Raw genomic sequence first — 17,437 nt, 5'->3', positions numbered from 1 at the left:
TTTTTTTATTTATTTTTTTTGCGGTACGTGGGCCTCTCACTGTTGTGGCCTCTCCCGTTGCGGAGCACAGGCTCCGGACGCGCAGGCTCAGCGGCCATGGCTCACAGGCCCAGCCGCTCCGCGGCATGTGGGATCCTCCCGGACCGGGGCACGAGCCCGTGTCCCCTGCATCGGCAGGCAGACTCCCAACCACTGCGCCACCAGGGAAGCCCTGGAGATCTGTCTTATAGTTACCAAAGAGTTATTTCAGGATTTGAGATTTAAATTTTGACCTCTATATTTACCAAAGCTATTTAGTTATATCAGAGCATAAAATAGCCATGGAATGTGCTCTTCTGACCCATTACTATCTGTGTTAACATATAAATGCTATCAATACAAAACTAGTATTACAACAGTAAATAAATACTGAGGGTAAATTTCATTTAATTGGTATGACCATTTAGGATAAATGCGAGACTTACCTGATTATAGTTTATACTCTGATGTTTAACTTTTGTATTGCGGTGAATTTTTTTTTGGTAACAGCTTTATTGACATGTAATTCATATACTATACGATTCACTCATTTAAAGTATACAATTCAGGGGGTTTTAGCATTTTTAGCATATTCACAGAGTTGTGAAAACATCACTACAATCTATTTTAGAACATTTTATCACCCCCTAAAGAGACCCCATATCCATTAGTAGTCACTCCCAATTTCCCCTTCACCAGCAACAGGCAAACTTTAATCTGTTTTCCATCCCTGTGGGTTTTCCTCTTCTGGACATTTCATAGAAATGGAATCATACAATATGTGGTCTTTTATGACTGGTTTCTTTCACTTAGCATAATGTTTCTGAGGTTCATCCATATTGTAGCTTGTATCAGTACTTTGTTCCTTTTTAAGGCTGTATTAGTACTTGTGTATCAGTACTTTATTCGTTTTTATGGCTGAATATTATTCCATTGTATGGATATACCATATTTTATTTATTCACTCATAAGTTGATGAGCATTTGGGTTGTTTCCACTTTTTGGCTGTAATGAATAATGCTCTCATGAAAATTCATGTACAAGTTTTTGTGTGTACATTTCTCTTGAGTGGAATTGCTAGGAGTGGAACACCTAGGATTATATAATAACTCCTATGTTTAACATTTTGAAGAACTGCCAAACTGTTTTCCAAAGCTACTGCACCACTGTACATTCCCACCAGCAATATATGAGGGCTGCAGTTTCTCCACATCCTGTCAACACGTGCTGCTACCTGTCTTTTTCATTATAGTCATTTAGTTGGTCTGAGGTGATACATTACTGGAGTTTTGATTTGCATTTCCTTAATGACTAATGATGTTGAGCATCTTTTCATGTGCTTATTTCATGTGTATATCTTCTTTGAAGAAATGTCTATTCAGATCATTTGCCCATTTGTTAATTGGGTTATTTGTCTTTTTATTGAGTTGTAAGGGTTCTTTATATATTCTGTATACAAGTCCCTTATTAGAGATATGATTTGCAAATATTTTCTCTTATTCTGTGGTTATCTTTTATCTTTCTTAATAGTGTCCTTCTAAGCACAAAAGTTTTAATTTTTACCAAGTCCATTTATCTATTCTTCTTTGGTTGCTTGTGCTTTCAGTATCATATTTAAGAAATCATTGCCTAACCCAAGGTCATGAAGATTTACTCCTGTGTTTTCTTCTAAGAGTTTTATAGTTTGAGCTCTTACAGTCTGGTCTTTGATACATTTTGAGTTAATTTTTGTATTTAGTATGAGGTAGGGGTCCAAATTCATTCTTTTGCATGTAGATATCCAGTTGTCCCAGCACCATTTGTTGATAATACTATTGTTTCCCTCACTGAATTGTTTTGACATCCTTGTCAAAAACCAATTATGGCCTGCATAATGTTTGATCTTTTTAATATTAATGTGATGCTTAATTTTCTAAAAATATATATTGCCTTCATTTTTATAGGTTACTATTCGAGCTTCAGTTGGACCTGTTCGTTCAAGTCTATCAACTACATCTTCCAAGAATACTCCAAGCACTTCTTCTCTTCAGGTCTCACCTTCAAAGTCTACAAGTAAAACTGCTGAAAATCCTACAAAACCTCATGAAAGTAAATATAAGACAAGAAAGTCTTGTGCAACTACGTCCACTGCAAGTAGTCAAGGTAGAGATGTATTTGAAAATAAAGCAAAAACCTATCACAAGCAAAAGAAAGAGTGCGGCAAGAAGAATAAAATCAACATAGTTTTGAAGAACTTAAGGTAATATCTTTTATTCCTGATATACAATCCTAATTTAATATTAAAGGTTATTTTAATATAGCTTAGCATATCACTAGATATGCACATTTACATGATAATCACTTATATGGCATGTAGGCCAAGAAGATAATAAAAAGGTACTTTCTACAACTGCTGAACAGAACTTGAATTACTGAGTTTATTGTAACTGTAAATTACTGTAAAATTACTGTAAAATTACTGTAACTGTAAAAAACTGTAAATAACTGAGTTAATTGTCATCTTTTACACTAATCTTATATTTTATGCTTATATCTTGTGATAGTTGAATTGTTAACGTGATCCTTTTTATTCCAAGGAAACATTAACTGGTATTAGACTTTTTAACTTATTCTAGCTTGTTGTTTCCAAGCAGATTTTCAAATTATAAGTCTCTATTTAAAGATTTAATTTAAACACCTTGGCTTCAATTAATAAAACATTAATAAGGCTTTACCATATTATTTTGTTTTACAATATATTTTTTCCTGTCTCCATAAGGTGTCTTCGGGGAGTTCACAAGTGCATTGAGTGTCGTTCCAAAATAAAAGATTTTGCAAGCCACTTTTCAGTATATATCCACTGTAATTTTTGCAGTTACAAAACAAACTGTAACAAAGCCTTTATAAATCATACGGTGAGGTGAGTTAAACATGTACACTGCCAGTCAAAACTGCCATTCAAGATATTTGGTTTTGGGGGGGGATTTTTATTTGTTTGTTTTATTTTTTAAAAATATTTCTCGGGCTTCCCTGGTGGCGCAGTGGTTGAGAGTCCGCCTGTCAAAAAAAAAAAAAAAAAATATTTCTCATGCGTTTTTAATATTTAGATATTTGGTTTTTGAAAACAAAGCCAGTTTGTCACATCAAGGATCTAAAAAGATCTAGCAACAGGGAACTTCTAGGATATTACCCAATACTGTTTTCCAGCATAATAACTCATGAAATTAGTGGAACAAAAATTTTAAGAACAGTTAGACTAATGAAATTAGAATAGGTTTGTTAGGGAAATTATTTTTCAAAGTCTTTCAAAAAGTGGTCCATAAAATTTAAAATTTTTCCAAAATATTTATCAATAAATACATGTAACCACGTGAGTGTTATCCACTTCAAAGCGGTCAACTTTTAGAGACTTCAGCTTTGTCAAAGACGCTAGGAACATCATCGGTGCTCACATGCTCACTCTCTCGCTCGCGCTCTCTCTCTCTCTCTCTCTCTCTCTCTCTCTCTCTCTCTCTCTCTCTCTCTCTCATCCATCTGTCTGTCCATTTGTCTTTCAAGCCATCTATCTTTGCATTCATTTGATGAATGTGAAATGAGAGAGTACAGGGATATTCCGGTCATGACGCTACTGTTGGAATTTCTTTTCATATATCAATTCTATTTACATTATTTGAGCACCTACCATGTACTCTATTGCTAGAGAAAGACTTCAGAGCCCACATTACTTTCATTTGAACCTCATTGGTACTTTATGCCTTCGGGATAGATTTTTTTTAATAGACAAAAATTATTCAGATATAAATATACTAAGTTGATTATTCAGATTGAGGTAGTTCCATTTATTTTCAGTCAGAAATAAGGTAAACCAATAAAAGTGGTTCTCTTGCAAATCATAACAAGACCTCTACATTACTTTATGGTCATAGTTAACTACCACTTTCAAGGATTTGCCCACATTTTTTAATGCCTTCAGAACTTAGCTCTCAGTTTTTTTGTTTCCCCTTGATGATCAGCCTGTCATCATGTTGCCTTGACTTCTTTAATGCCAGCACTTCACATCCACCTCTGAGGTGTTGTACCCCCTTCTTTACCACCATCCAATTTTACCTCATCATATACAATATTCATTCGTTTTGAAATCTCATCACCCCAGGACTTTCAGTCTTGACCCCGCTTTCCAGTCCAGCATCACCAATCCAATTGTATAGTCAACTTCACCCTCAAGTTCATCTGTTTTGAATGTTGCTTTGTTTTTTGTTCTAGAATCCTTTACATCTTCAATCATGCTTAACCTTGCTATCCTTGACTCTCTTATCCTTTTTGATCTTTCTCTATGCTCAATTCTAGACCACCAAACTGTGCCTGATTCAGTCAGCTCTGAATTCCTGATCTTTAACTTTAATGTGGTCCTGTCTTTTTAAAAATACCTCTTTGTTTTTGTCTACAACATGTTTAAATCCTTTTCAGTACCTTCAAGATTTTATTCTAGTCTCTCAGTTGTTAACCTTGCCTACTAATTACTCAGAGGTCATCCTTTTCATTTTTCCCAAGGTTAACCTCTTTCTACCTCGTTTTTGTTTTCCTTCATCCAAACATTAATCTCAGAAAAAGATATGTCCTTGTTTTCAAAGTTAATCCTGCCCCTCATCTCCTCCATTTCCTCCATAATCTTATGCACCTTCATTTCATTTTTCTCTCTACCACATTCCTTCTGCCTGCAAATATTTTCAGGTATTCTTTTTTTTTAGGATGAGGGAAATTTGCCTTTACTTTGCATATTTTCTTATCTTCCTTTTACTGTCAACATTTGTAAAGAGTATTCTTTACTATCTTGTTTGTCGTTTCTTTACCCTTTGTAATTTGAGTATCACCCCCATCTGTCAGTTCAAGCTGCCCCTTTGAAGGTTATCAGTCATGTCCTAATCGCTCAGTGTACTCACTGCTTTTCATTCTTACTCCTCCATGACTTCTTTAGAGTATTTGATACTTTTGATCACTCACTTTTGAAACTCTTCTCAACTTCTCTTAAACTATTACCACCATTTTTTTCTTGTTTGCTACTCCTCTATTTCATTACCTTTTCTTTCTTCAGCTCTTCTTGCCTCTTTACGTTTCTTTTCTTGGTACTTCAACCACTCTCAGAGTTTTATCTTTTACCTTTCAACTGTAAATCCTCCAATTTCAGTGCTGAGTTTTCCTGAGATCCAACTCTTCATCTCTAACTATTTGATAGATATTTTCATCTTTGACTCACTGGCATTTATACAGGACACAAATAAGTCAAACATTTTTGTCTAGGATCCAAACTCTTATCACCCCAATACCCTTTAAGCTCAGTCTGTCTCCACGCATTATTTCCATAAATGTGGAGCATCACCTGGAAATAATAGACTTTAAGTTTCTGAAGCCTATGGAGTTCTCTTGATCTGCCACCATTCATCATGGCTTCCTGAAAGTCCATCTTCTGTAATTTACCACTCTGCCTCACAACTACTGCAGTGGTTCTGCACCCATACCTCAGTTGTTCCAAACCAGACCACAGCCAACCTTTCTCTCAGTATACTGCTGGGGAGAATGCTGGTCTCTTATTCTGTGCCTAACACATGGCTGCCCCAGTGAGGCTTTAATTCTGCCCCTAATTTCCAAGAGATTAAATTGGAAGTTATCTTTGGTGTTTCTTAAACCCATGGACCATTCTGTCCTCTCCTTTCCCATTTTCCATAGGCTCCTCAACTGTCCTGTAGGACCTCTAACCCCATTCTATCCCAAAATATTCCCAATTGGCTCCAGACTTCCTTCATAGCCTTTTTCTAATTTCCAGTTAGCCCCAACCCTGCACTGCATTGTCATCACGCACACTGATTGCTTACTCATCGTTAGCCTCATACAGAACTGAAATCTTCCACTTTTACTCTTCTAAGGGCCTTGAAGCTCTCTCTTCTGTTTCCCCTACTTCATTGGTGCCTTGCTTCCCTGGTTGCCTCAAGTACCTCTCCGTTAATTGGATACCCTCACTCCGACCCGTGTGGACTTTTGTCATAGGATTAAGCTCTGTACATACAGAAGCTTCATTTTTCTCAGAGGTTGAGTATCTTTATTCTCGGCCCATACCAACTCTGTAATCATACAGAAGTCAAGCCTCTCAGACTAATTAATCTTCCCCAATGTATAGTTTGTCCCATATTCAATATCTAAAGTGACTTTTCCTTAATTCTTTGGAATGCCCTTCTCCTTCCCTTTCATTTTACCTTCTGTGAAGTATCTGATCACCACAGCCACTCGTAGGAATCAGTTGTTTCTTTGAGTTCTGTACTACTCAGCTATTCTGCCTCATATTAAATACATGTCTGTCTTACCTACTTGAGAGAGCAGTTCTTTGTATTCACCATAGCACCTATTCTGAGGATTTTTTCTTGGGATTATAGGTAGCCATTCTTTTCCCATGTATACATGGTATGCTGATGATAGTTACTGTGTGTCTAAGGGTAACCATTGACTTGATGTGTTGTCTGGTTTGGGTCTGTCAGTGCAAGCTAGGGCTAGTACTTTTCAAACTTTATCTTGCATAAGAATCATCTGAAAAACTTGTTGAAACTGATTTCTGGGCTCCACCACCAGAGATTAATTCAGTAAGTCTGGAGTGGGAGCTGACTTTGTATTCCTAATAAGCTCCCAGGTGATACAGATGCTGCTGGTCTATGGACCACAGTTTGAGTAATACTGTGCTACACTAATCCCAGCTAATTCTGCCTGACTTTCTAATACAGGAAAGCTTTTCTTATCAGTTTAAAAGGGGGTATAAAAGCTATTAGCATTGGCTGCAAGATTTGGTTAGTGGTTTTCTGTTCTGTGCGGAGAGAAAGTATTGTTTTAACTCATGAGCTCTGCTTTTAATTCGCGCTCTTTAAAGCTCTCCTAGTGATTGCAAAAGATTCTTTAAATGTTTCATTTTACTGATGGTAAGTAATGTCATTTAGCCCAAGAAACATTTACTTCCAGGATCATTCAGATTGGTCCCCTGGGCTAAGTATATCAAGATTAGAAAGTAATAATTATTATTCATAACAATTTATATTATAGCAAAATACATTATTAGCCAATACCTTTTAAGTTGTTCTCAACTCTTAACAGTTGAAAAACTTAACTTGATGCTCTTTGCATTTTTAACTCTAAAGGTTTTTTTTTTTTTATAATGGTGAGGTATGATCATTTAAGATTATTCTCAGGGAAATATGTTGTTCGAAAACACACAGGGAAAATGAAACGTAAGATAAAAATCTTGAATTAAACAGAGACGCTAATAGAGTTTTATAACTTAAATCATGGTCTTTTATTCAAAACTAAGAAACTAAGCATAGGCTTGAAAACTGGTCATAAAATTAATGACTTATTGTATAATAAAATCTCATTTGTCTTTTGTCTCTCCAGCTCTCATAGCAACCAGCCAACTAAACGGTTTTATCTTTTTAAGAAGCATTCTGGAACTCTGGACCAGAGCACGAACCCGTGTCCCCTGCATTGACAGGCGGACTCTCAACCACTGCGCCACCAGGGAAGCCCTACTCGATCTTTTTTCATTCTCTCTACTGAAAAATTATAGTAGCTTTTTAACCTGATGCTGGAGTGCCTAGTTTGGAAAATGAAGTGATTGCTACTAGACGTAATAGAGTTCTGTACTTTATATCCTTACCTCAAAGAGGGGATTGCCTATATTCTCTAGCTAAACTTGTTTCAGTGATGTCAGGCCTTAAGGTGAAACTTTCATGAATTTGCATTATAAAATTAAAAAAATAAGGCTCTCCAGCAATATTTGAAAATTTAAAAGACTTTTAAGATACCTAGTAAAGTGACTAACACTACTTTGGTTGTGATCAGTATATAGCCTTCATAATCCTTGGGGCTTTTTTATTTTTGAAATAAAAGTACACAACTTGTTTACTGTTCAGAGGAATTGTTGTGAACATTTCTAAAGGCATTGATAATTCATTTTGGTTATACCACACACACTTAGCTCAGAATCCACTAAGAACCATTTTTTCACATTCTTCTAATTCCTTTTCACTCTATATTCCTTTCTTTAATTATTTTGTTCATGTTCTCATTGCTATTTGAAATACCAGTGTCAAGATCTTTGTAGCAGGAGGCTAAGACATAGACTTAAGTTTAGCCAATAGTTGTTTTGATGCTTTAGGTTAGTGGAAAAGTAGAAGAGGGGATGCTGTGTCTCAGGACCTTTGTATTTTATTATTCCTTTTGCCTCATTTCCTCTTCCCCAGATATCTGTATGGGTAGCTAGTTCCCATGGTAGCTACCTTTAGGTAGCTCCTTTAGGTCTCTCCTCCAATGAGTGAGCCTTACCTGGACCGCCCCATTTAAAGTAGCATCCGGCCTTCCCTGGTGGCGCAGTGGTTGAGAGTCCACCTGCCGATGCAGGGGACACGGGTTCGTGCCCCAGTCTGGGAGGATCCCACATGCCACAGAGCGGCTAGGCCTGTGAGCCATGGCCACTGAGCCTGCGCGTCCGGAGCCTGTGCTCTGCAACGGGAGAGGCCACAACAGTGAGAGGCCCGTGTACTGCAAAAAATAAAATAAAAAAAAAAAATAATAATAATAAAGTAGCATCCTTTCCCCAGGCCCCACCCCCAGCACTCCCTCTCTTCCCTTTCTTGCTTTGTTTTTACTTCATGGCAGCTTTTTACTGTTCAATGTATTGTATATTGTGTATTTCACCCTCTTGTTTATTGTCTATATCTTCTCACTAGAATGTGTGTAGTTCAGATACTGAGCTATGCCAGACATTTGCTGGGCATTGAATAGTGCCTGGCACATGATAGGCATTCCATAAATATTTGTTGAGTAAATTAATATTGAAAGTGACATATGTGGAGTATGTGGACGATAGACAAATAGCTCATAGGCAGAGGAAAGTTTGATTCCATTTTTAAAATATATTAGTGCTATTTTTAAAATATTACTAAATTCAAGGCATTAGAAGATTCTAATAAACTATATTTAGGTATTAACCTGTACTAAAAATTTTTATAGTAATGAAAAGGATTTGTAAAGATGAGAATTTAATTTGATTTTTACCTCACTATTGTCAAACACAGTTGTGTGCTTGGTTCTTAAATTAACTGTATGACTTTAAAGATCTGAGGTGCTTTTTTCTTACCTTGGGTGGATCTCAAATTTAAACAGAAAATTGGTTATTTTCTGTGTATGGGAGGTTTCATACTTGTAATTTTACAAAATAAATTTTGTAATTAATATTTTGTTAAAATGCAGTGTTCATTCTTTATTGTACATCTATTATGTATAACACAGTGTAGCAAGTCCTATAAAGATGACAGTGATGAAGAAGGCTTGGTACCAATCTTCAAGGAATGTACCATTTACAGTATAGTGTGAACATAAATAACTACAGAAATTAATGCAAGGAGGTTTGTAATAAGTGCAATGAGAGTTACTGATTTCAAAAGAAAGAAAGGTTTCTACTTAGAAGAAGAGGCACGGGGCATTTTAGTTGGAAGAAATAGCATGAATAAAAATGCAGACAGGAAAAAAGCAGAAGACATACACAATGAATGGCAAGTAGTACAGTTTGAATGGAGCATGAAGTTCATATAACATAGCATTAAGTTCAGAGTCTGGGGAAATGGTTTTGAGCTGAGATGCAGATTGTGGAATCCTTGAAAAAGGCTGGGGAATTTGGACTTAATTTTAATTTGAGGATGTTGGGAAAGCCATTGCGGTTTTGTGTAGAATCAAGGGTACTGAAAGAAGATCAATTTGGAGGGGTATACAAGGTGAGTTGTAGCTACATGAGGCACATAGACTGGTTAAGACTATTGCAGTAGTTAACACTGATTTAATAAGATAACCTGGGTTAAGGTGGCGAGGTGGTGTCATGTCACATTTAAGAATATGGGCTCTGAAAGGGAACCCTCTTGAATTGTTGGTGGGAATGTAAATTGATACAGCCACTATGGAGAACAGTATGAAGGCTCCTTAAAAAACTAAAAATAGAACTACCATACGACCCAGCAATCCCACTACTGGGCATATACCCTGAGAAAACCATAATTCAAAAAGAGACAGCTCCAGACTTTTTCCCGGACTCCCTCCCAGCTAGCCGTGGTGCACTAGCCCCCTTCAGGCTGTGTTCACGCCGCCAACCCCAGTCCTCTCCCTCCGCTCCGACCGAAGCCCAGGCCTCATCACCCAGCCCAGGAGGGTGATCTCCACTTCTTACTCTTCCGCCATCTTGAAACTCCCTGCATGATTTATTTTTAAGGCCTCCTTTCTTTTCTGACTTTATCATCAATTAAACAGGACATTAGATTGTAGGTTTCACAGAGTGTATCCTTTTTTGTTCACTCTTGTATCCATAAGATCTAGTAGTACAGAGTATGTAACGAAGGTTCTCAGAAAATGTGTATTGAATGGATGAATATTGTAGCCTTGCTTTGCAGATGGGCAAAGGCATGGAAAGATTGTACCTTGCACAAGTTATATAAGTTAGTGGAATCATGAATGGGCTTTAGTTCTCTTCACTCATATCTTTTGGAAACCGGCATCAGAGGGAACAAGCTTGTAGAGCGCTAAATGCTAGCATAATTTAGACATGGCTATGCCATTTTCTAGAGACATGGTTATACCATTTCATATATATCGGGTTTATATAACAAAATTTGCAAATGGTGATCATGACACATAAAAAGTCAAGTTATTACATGGGAAAATAATGATTGAACTTGTATATGGATTTTCATAAAAGATAAAAACCTTTTCTTTCTGTCTTCTTTTTTTCATAGGGGCATTACTCTGGTGTGCCTTAAATGTGATTTCCTAACTGATTCTTCTGGTTTAGATCTTATGGCTAAACACATAAGTCAACGTAAAACTCATACTTGCCAAGTTATAACAGAGAATGGTACGTATATAATTGTGTTACTTTGGATTTCTGATACTTATTCCAGTGTTTTTGATCAGCCACAATATGGCTCTTACATATTAAAATGATAGTTTCATTCCTCATATATTCTTTAAGAATTTTTTTCTTGAAGTATAGTTGATTTACAGTGTTGTGTTAGTCTCTGGTGTACAGCAAAGTGATTCAGTTATACACATACACATAGATTCTTTTCCACTATAGTTTATTACAAGATATTGAATATAGTTCCCTGTGCTATACAGTGGGACCTTGTTGTTTATCTGTTTTATATATAGTAGTTTGTATCTGCTAATCCCAAACTCCTAATTTATCCCTTCCTCCCTTTCCCCTTTTCATTCCCCATATATTCTATTTTAAATGTAAAACTCTTCTAATTTCAGTTCCTGGGAGTATCTCAGCTTCTGGACCCACTTCTGCGTAAGTTTAATATTCATTTAGTGCATTTTTCTTTGATGGATTTTAGCACTGTTGCATTTTTTAAATGTATCATTAATAGAAATGAAAAATATTAAAGTATTTTGTTTTTGTTTTTGTTTTTAAAGCCGCTTGTTGAAATAGATTCCTGCTCTATGGAGCTCGTGCAACCTGGTGCAAGACAAGTTGGAATTTCCTAAGTTCAAAGTTCTGAAGTGTTTTCTTACACAAAGGCAGTTTCCTAAGTTCAAAGTTCTGAAGTGTTTTCTCATACGAAGGCGGTTAAACAGCCAAGTTCATGACACTAGTTCTCATTATTCAGCTCTTTTCAGCTTTCAGATGGCACTAGAGTCTTATTCCACCTTATCTTTGTGTCAGGTTAACATATCTTAACATATGTTTTTCTCTCCAGTTGGCTCTCTTCAAAAATAACTTTTGTTGCTATGGTCTTTTCTTGCTTTGCTTAAAATAATTTGTGTTTTTCTCTGCTATACTTGCTTTCAGAATATTGCATTCCAAAAGATGTGACTGTTCATCTTTTTTTGTCTGTTTTGTCTGGTTTCTTAGTTAATTTCTTATAAGTCTTACAATTTTAGGTCAGATAGCTGTCTTTTTCCTCATTCCTTTTCTGTCATTGTTCTATTTTTCGTATTTTTCAGATGCAGAAGCAACACAGAAATTTCAAAAAAAGTCCAGGGTACTCCTGGTCAGTGTCCCCCTTCGATGGACACATCTGATGCCTGTTCTCTCTTTCCAAGGAATGTGAATTGTTTGACTGTGAGACCTCCTCTAGGTTGTGGCCTTAAGAAATCAGATCTTAGGGAGAGTCCCTTCCTTCATGACTGGCCTCCCATAAGACTGATGCTAATGTGGCCAGAGATGACCTCAAGGCCCACCAAATTGAGCACAACTTCCCCCTGGGGGCTTTGGTTCTTGATCTTAAGCTTATGGGTTGATTCTGACCAAGAAAAAAGCCCATCAAATCAATGCTTCAACATCCAAGTTGAAGTTTAATCATTTTGGCTGCTGCCCTTTAATCTTTCTCTAGCATGCATGCAGTCCAAGGAATATAAAAACTGGTTATGTAGGGAACCAAGGTTATTTCCATGTTCTTGGAAAACAAATTTCTAAAGTTAGTGATTTTTACTGTCATTTAAAGTTTTATCCAGTGTTAAAAAACCCTAGGAGTTTTCAGCAATACTAATATTCAATTTTTTTTAAGTCTAATTTAATTTTGTTATCTTGGTTTTATGTTGTCTTCACCAAATTTATTAATGTCTGTTTTGTCATGTCCTCTTTTATTTCTTTTCTTTAAAACTTGTTTTGTGTTTCTTTTGTTTCATTAATAACTCCCAAAAAAATCCTTACAATTCTCCACATATTTTATGTAGCTACCTATTGACTTCTTAATTTGGTAATTGTTTAGACCATTAGACATTATTATATCCTCTGTCTATCTTGGGACTATCATTAACATTATCTTAGTGATTGTGAGGTCAAAGACATAAAGAATTGGCAAAAAACACTTCCTACAGACCTTAAAACAAATTTTAAAGTTACATTTTCTGTACATCTAACACATAATGTCTTCTTAGCCATTAATGTAACTCCTTTGGATAAAGATAATATATCCAGAAAATATTGGGACCAAAAACTGCACTTGTTTCTTGCCCATATATATATAGATGTATATTTTTTTTTATTTGGTGTTTGTTTATTTTGGTTACATTGAATATAGATTTGCTGAACAGTTTTGATGTTATTACTTATTTTTTTAATAAAATTTGTATTGTTAAAGTGCCTTTGGAATTATTTTCTAATAAATAACTTTGCATAAAAGCTGTAGATTCCCAAAAAAAAAAAAAGCTGCAGGTTTTGTCATACAACTAGGAGCATTGCTTTGCTTCTTACATGGAAGCCTGATTACTTGGCCTACAGACTGAGAGCTTTATCTGTTGAATCCATCTTCTGGTTTTTGCTTCAGCGCAGTTAAAAGCTCACTGTGTATACTTTACTAATTTTTAGAACTTTAAAGGGTGGCAAGAGTCCCTTTGTAATCCTAATAACCGTAAAGGTGGGCAGGCTCAGAAGTTGTTTGGCTCAATCATGAGTGGTTTTTTTCCTCTTAGCATTAGAACTTCTTGAATTGTACTTTGAAACTTAGTCCGTTTGGGCTTCTATAACAGAATTGGGTGGCTTATAAACAATAGAAATTTATTCCTCATTTTTCTGGAGGCTGGAAGTCCATGATCAAGGTGCTGGCAGATTCATTGTCTGTTGAGGACCTGCTTCCTGGTTCATAGACAGTCGTCTTCTCTCTGTGTCCTCACATGGTAGAAAGGGCAAGAGAGTTCTCTGTGGTCTCTTTTACAAGGGCATTAATCTCTTTCATGAGGGCTCCACCCTCATGACGTAATCACCTAATGATGCCTCACCTCCAAATACCATCACATTGGGGATTAGGTTTCAACATTTGAATTTGGCTGGGGGGAGGGGGAAACATATTCAGCCTATAACAGAAACATATTGAAAGCCAATTTCAAGGATCACTTGTTATGTAGTCCATTTGTAACTCATAGTCAAAAGAGTTGAATTTATTAGTTTCAATTTTCCAGACTGATTTCTGCTGTAAATGATTTTCCAAAATTTCCAAAAGTTGCTTGTTTCTTAGTAGTGGACTTGGCGATATTTCTATTCTTTATTTCCATATCTGTCTCTAAGACGTTTTTTCATTCACCATCTTTCTATCCATTTTTTTTACTTTTCAAAAATTGTGGTAAAAATATATAACATAAAATTTACCATTTTAACCATTTTCAGGTGAATAATTCATCAGTATTAATTGCACCAAGCTTTAAACTTTTGCCCAGAAATAACTTCTTTGTGGTTTTAACATAGGGTCTCTTTTTATATACAGATATTTTCTCTGCCTCTGTCATAGTTCACAAATACGATAAACCACATTCTTGCTATAGGAATATTTTAGGCAGGGGTGCATCTTTGTGTTCTTCCATAGGATTCTATTACTTACAGTATATATTAGGTTCATTTTCTTAAAGTATAATGCTCTTAGAATTCTGTATCCCGTAGCATTTTTTTTACTTCATTTAAATAAAACATCTCAGTGAGTACTAAGCTTGCTTATTATAGGCAGTTAGTTGAGTTTTAATTGGTGCTAGTGAGTTTTAGCTTGACAGTCTGATCTCTTTACTTTCAGGCTAAATAGTCCTTTCACCTGATTTAGAAATAGCCATCTTACACACGCATGCTTCTTGGTTACAGCTGAATAAAAAGTGTGATTGGCTCAGTTTCAATCCATCACCATTATTAGAAAAATAACCTCTGAACTACAAAGACTGTTTCTTACTCTGTTTTGTCAAACTTTGCCAAAACACCTCTTTGGACCTCATTTATTTGTTTAGTAAATATTTATTGAGCACTTACTATGTGCCTGACGCTCTTCTAGGTGCTGGCAAAACAGACTGAAATCTCTGCCCCTGTGGAGGTTATTTTTCAGTGTTGGAACATAGACAGTAGAAAATAAGAAAAATGTATAGTATGTTAGATGATGATCAATACTCTTGAGAAAAATTAAGTACGGAAGGAGGATAGTGAGTACGGATTGGTAGTTGGGAGGTTGCAGTTTTAAATTTGGTGATCCGAATAGGCCTCCATGACAGGTTGACAACTGAGTTAAAGACCTGGAGATAAGGAAGTGAGCCACTTGGGTATCTATCAGAAGAGCATTCCAAAGAGACAACAGCAAAGGCAAAAGCCCTGAAGGGGGAGTTAGAATCCTCATTCGTTGCTGATGGTAATGCAAAATGGTTCAGCCACTGTGAAAAACAGTTCGGTGGTTGCTCAAAAAGTTAAACAGAATTACCACATGACCCAGCAGTTCCACTCCAAGGTATGTATCCAAAAGCCTCGAAAGCAGGGACTCAGATACCTGTACATGCATGTTCATAGCACTATTCACAATAGCCAAAAGAGGGAAACAGGCTAAATGTCATAAACAGATGAGGGGATAAATAAATTGTAGTATATTCATAAAATGGACTATTATCTAGGCATGAAAAGGAATGAAGTAATGATACATGCTACAATGTGGATGGGCCTCAAAAACACGATGCTAAGTGAAAAAAAATCACAGGTCACATTGTATAATTAGACATATGGAATATACAGAATAGGCAAATCTATAGAGACATAAAGAAAGCAGATTGGTGTTTGCCAGGGGGAATGGGGAGCGACTGCTTAATAGGTAGAGTTTTCTTTTCAGGGTGACGACATTGTTGAGGAACTAGACAAGATGGTTGCACAACATTGAGAATGTACTAAATGCAACTGAATTGTTCACTTTAGAATGGTTAATTCTATGGCATGTGGATCTTCTACAAAAGAAACCTTAGCAAACTAGGAATATGAAGGAAACCTCCTTAACCTAAACCTAATAAAAATCTACAGCTAGCATAATGAGAGGAAGAAAAAGAAGGGCCCTGAAGTAGGATCATGCCTGGCTCAAGGAATAGCAACAAGACTGATGGGTCTGCAGTAGAGTTGGGGAGAAGGGGGGACAGTAGGAGATGGAGCCTGAGAGGTAATGTGGACCATGTAGTATAGAGCCTTACAGGCAATTGTGAAGATTTGGCTTTTATTCTGGGAGAGGAGACCATTAGTGGATTTTGAACAAAGGAGTGTTGTGGTTTTTTTTTTTTAATTTTTATTTTTTATTGAAGTGTAGTTGATTTACAGTGTTTCAGGTGTACAGCAAAGTGATTCAGTTATACATACATATATACTTACTTTCTAAGTTATTACAAGATATTGAATATAGTTCCCTGTGCTATACAGTAAATCCTTGTTTGTCTATTTTATATATAGTAGTGTGTATCTGTTAATCTCAAATTCCAAATTCACTCCTCCCCCCTTTCCCTTTTGGTAGCCAGAAGTTTGTTTTCTATGTCTGTGAGTCTGTTTCTGTTTTGTTTTGTTTTTTAATTTAATTTAAAAATTTTTTATTTTATTTTTGGCTGTGTTGGGTTTTCGTTCGGTCTTCGTGCTTCGTGCAGGCTTTTTCTAGTTGCGGCGAGCAGGGGCTACTCTTCATTGCGGCGTGCGGACTTCTCATTGCGGTGGCTTCTCGTTGCGGAGCGTGGGCTCTAGGCACGCGGGCTTCAGTAGTTGTGGCACACGGGCTCTAGAGCGCAGGCTCAGTAGTTGTGATGCACGGGGCTTAGTTTGTGTGTGTGTGTGTGTGTGTGTGTGTGTGTGTGTGTATCCCACATCTTCTTTATCCATTCATCTGTCAGTAAACATTTAGGTTGCTTCCATGTCTTGGCTATTGTAAATAGTGCTGCAGTGAACATTGGGGTGCATGTATCTTTTTGAGTTAGAGTTTTCTCCAGATATATGCCCAGGGGTGGGATTGCTGGATTGTATGGTAACTCTATTTTTAGTTTTTTAAGGAATCTCCATACTGGCTGCACCAATTTACATTCGCACCAACAGTGTAGGAGGGTTCCCTTTTCTCCACACCCTCTCCAGATGAATACAGGAGTGTTTTATACCTCAGTGAAAAACAAAAATTCTTAAGTACAGTGAACAGGATCACTCTAGCTGCTGACTTGAGAATAAGACTCAGGGGACCAAGGGCAGAATCAGGGAGATCAGCTCGATGCTATTGTAATAATCCAGGTGGAAGATAACAGGGGTTTGGAGTAGGATGGTAAGAGTGTACGTTTATAAGTGGTTCAACTGGGGCTATATCGTGAAAGTCGAGCCAACAATTTGTTGGATGTGAGGTGTGAGAGAAAAAGTGTTGTAGGGGACACCACAGTCATTAGCCTAAGCACCTGGGAAGATAATGTTGATATTAACTGAGGTGGAGAAGACTAAAAGAGGAGTAGATTTGGGAGGGAAGATGAGGACTTTGATTTGGGACATGTTTGAATTTGAGATGCCTGTTAGATATCCAAGTGGGGATGTCATGGACATTCTCATGTGTGAGCTTGGAGTTTAGGGGAGAGGTCCAGGCTGTCAACATTTAATTTTTTTTTTTAAGTCACAAGA

General features: G+C 36.7%; 1 protein-coding gene across 1 annotated transcript in view; it reads left to right on the top strand.

Annotated features, from left to right (window-relative positions):
- The window catches only part of ZNF280C (zinc finger protein 280C), a 69,103-nt gene extending 55,999 nt beyond the window's left edge, over positions 1 to 13,104 (top strand). The window contains exons 17-22 of the mRNA XM_024758957.1: positions 1,962 to 2,257; positions 2,777 to 2,917; positions 7,426 to 7,485; positions 10,809 to 10,930; positions 11,332 to 11,368; positions 11,494 to 13,104. Of these exons, the coding sequence (XP_024614725.1) occupies positions 1,962 to 2,257; positions 2,777 to 2,917; positions 7,426 to 7,485; positions 10,809 to 10,930; positions 11,332 to 11,368; positions 11,494 to 11,509 (672 nt within the window). The 3' untranslated portion in view covers positions 11,510 to 13,104. The remainder of the gene's footprint in view (positions 1 to 1,961; positions 2,258 to 2,776; positions 2,918 to 7,425; positions 7,486 to 10,808; positions 10,931 to 11,331; positions 11,369 to 11,493) is intronic.
- Positions 13,105 to 17,437: the final 4,333 nt, after the last annotated feature.

This window comes from Neophocaena asiaeorientalis, unplaced genomic scaffold (genome assembly GCF_003031525.2).
Source record: "Neophocaena asiaeorientalis asiaeorientalis breed wild unplaced genomic scaffold, Neophocaena_asiaeorientalis_V1.1 scaffold1097, whole genome shotgun sequence".
In the NCBI taxonomy this organism is placed as follows: Eukaryota; Metazoa; Chordata; class Mammalia; order Artiodactyla; family Phocoenidae; genus Neophocaena; species Neophocaena asiaeorientalis.
Note: the sequence above shows the minus strand (reverse complement) of the source record. Positions and strands in the feature narration are given on the sequence as shown.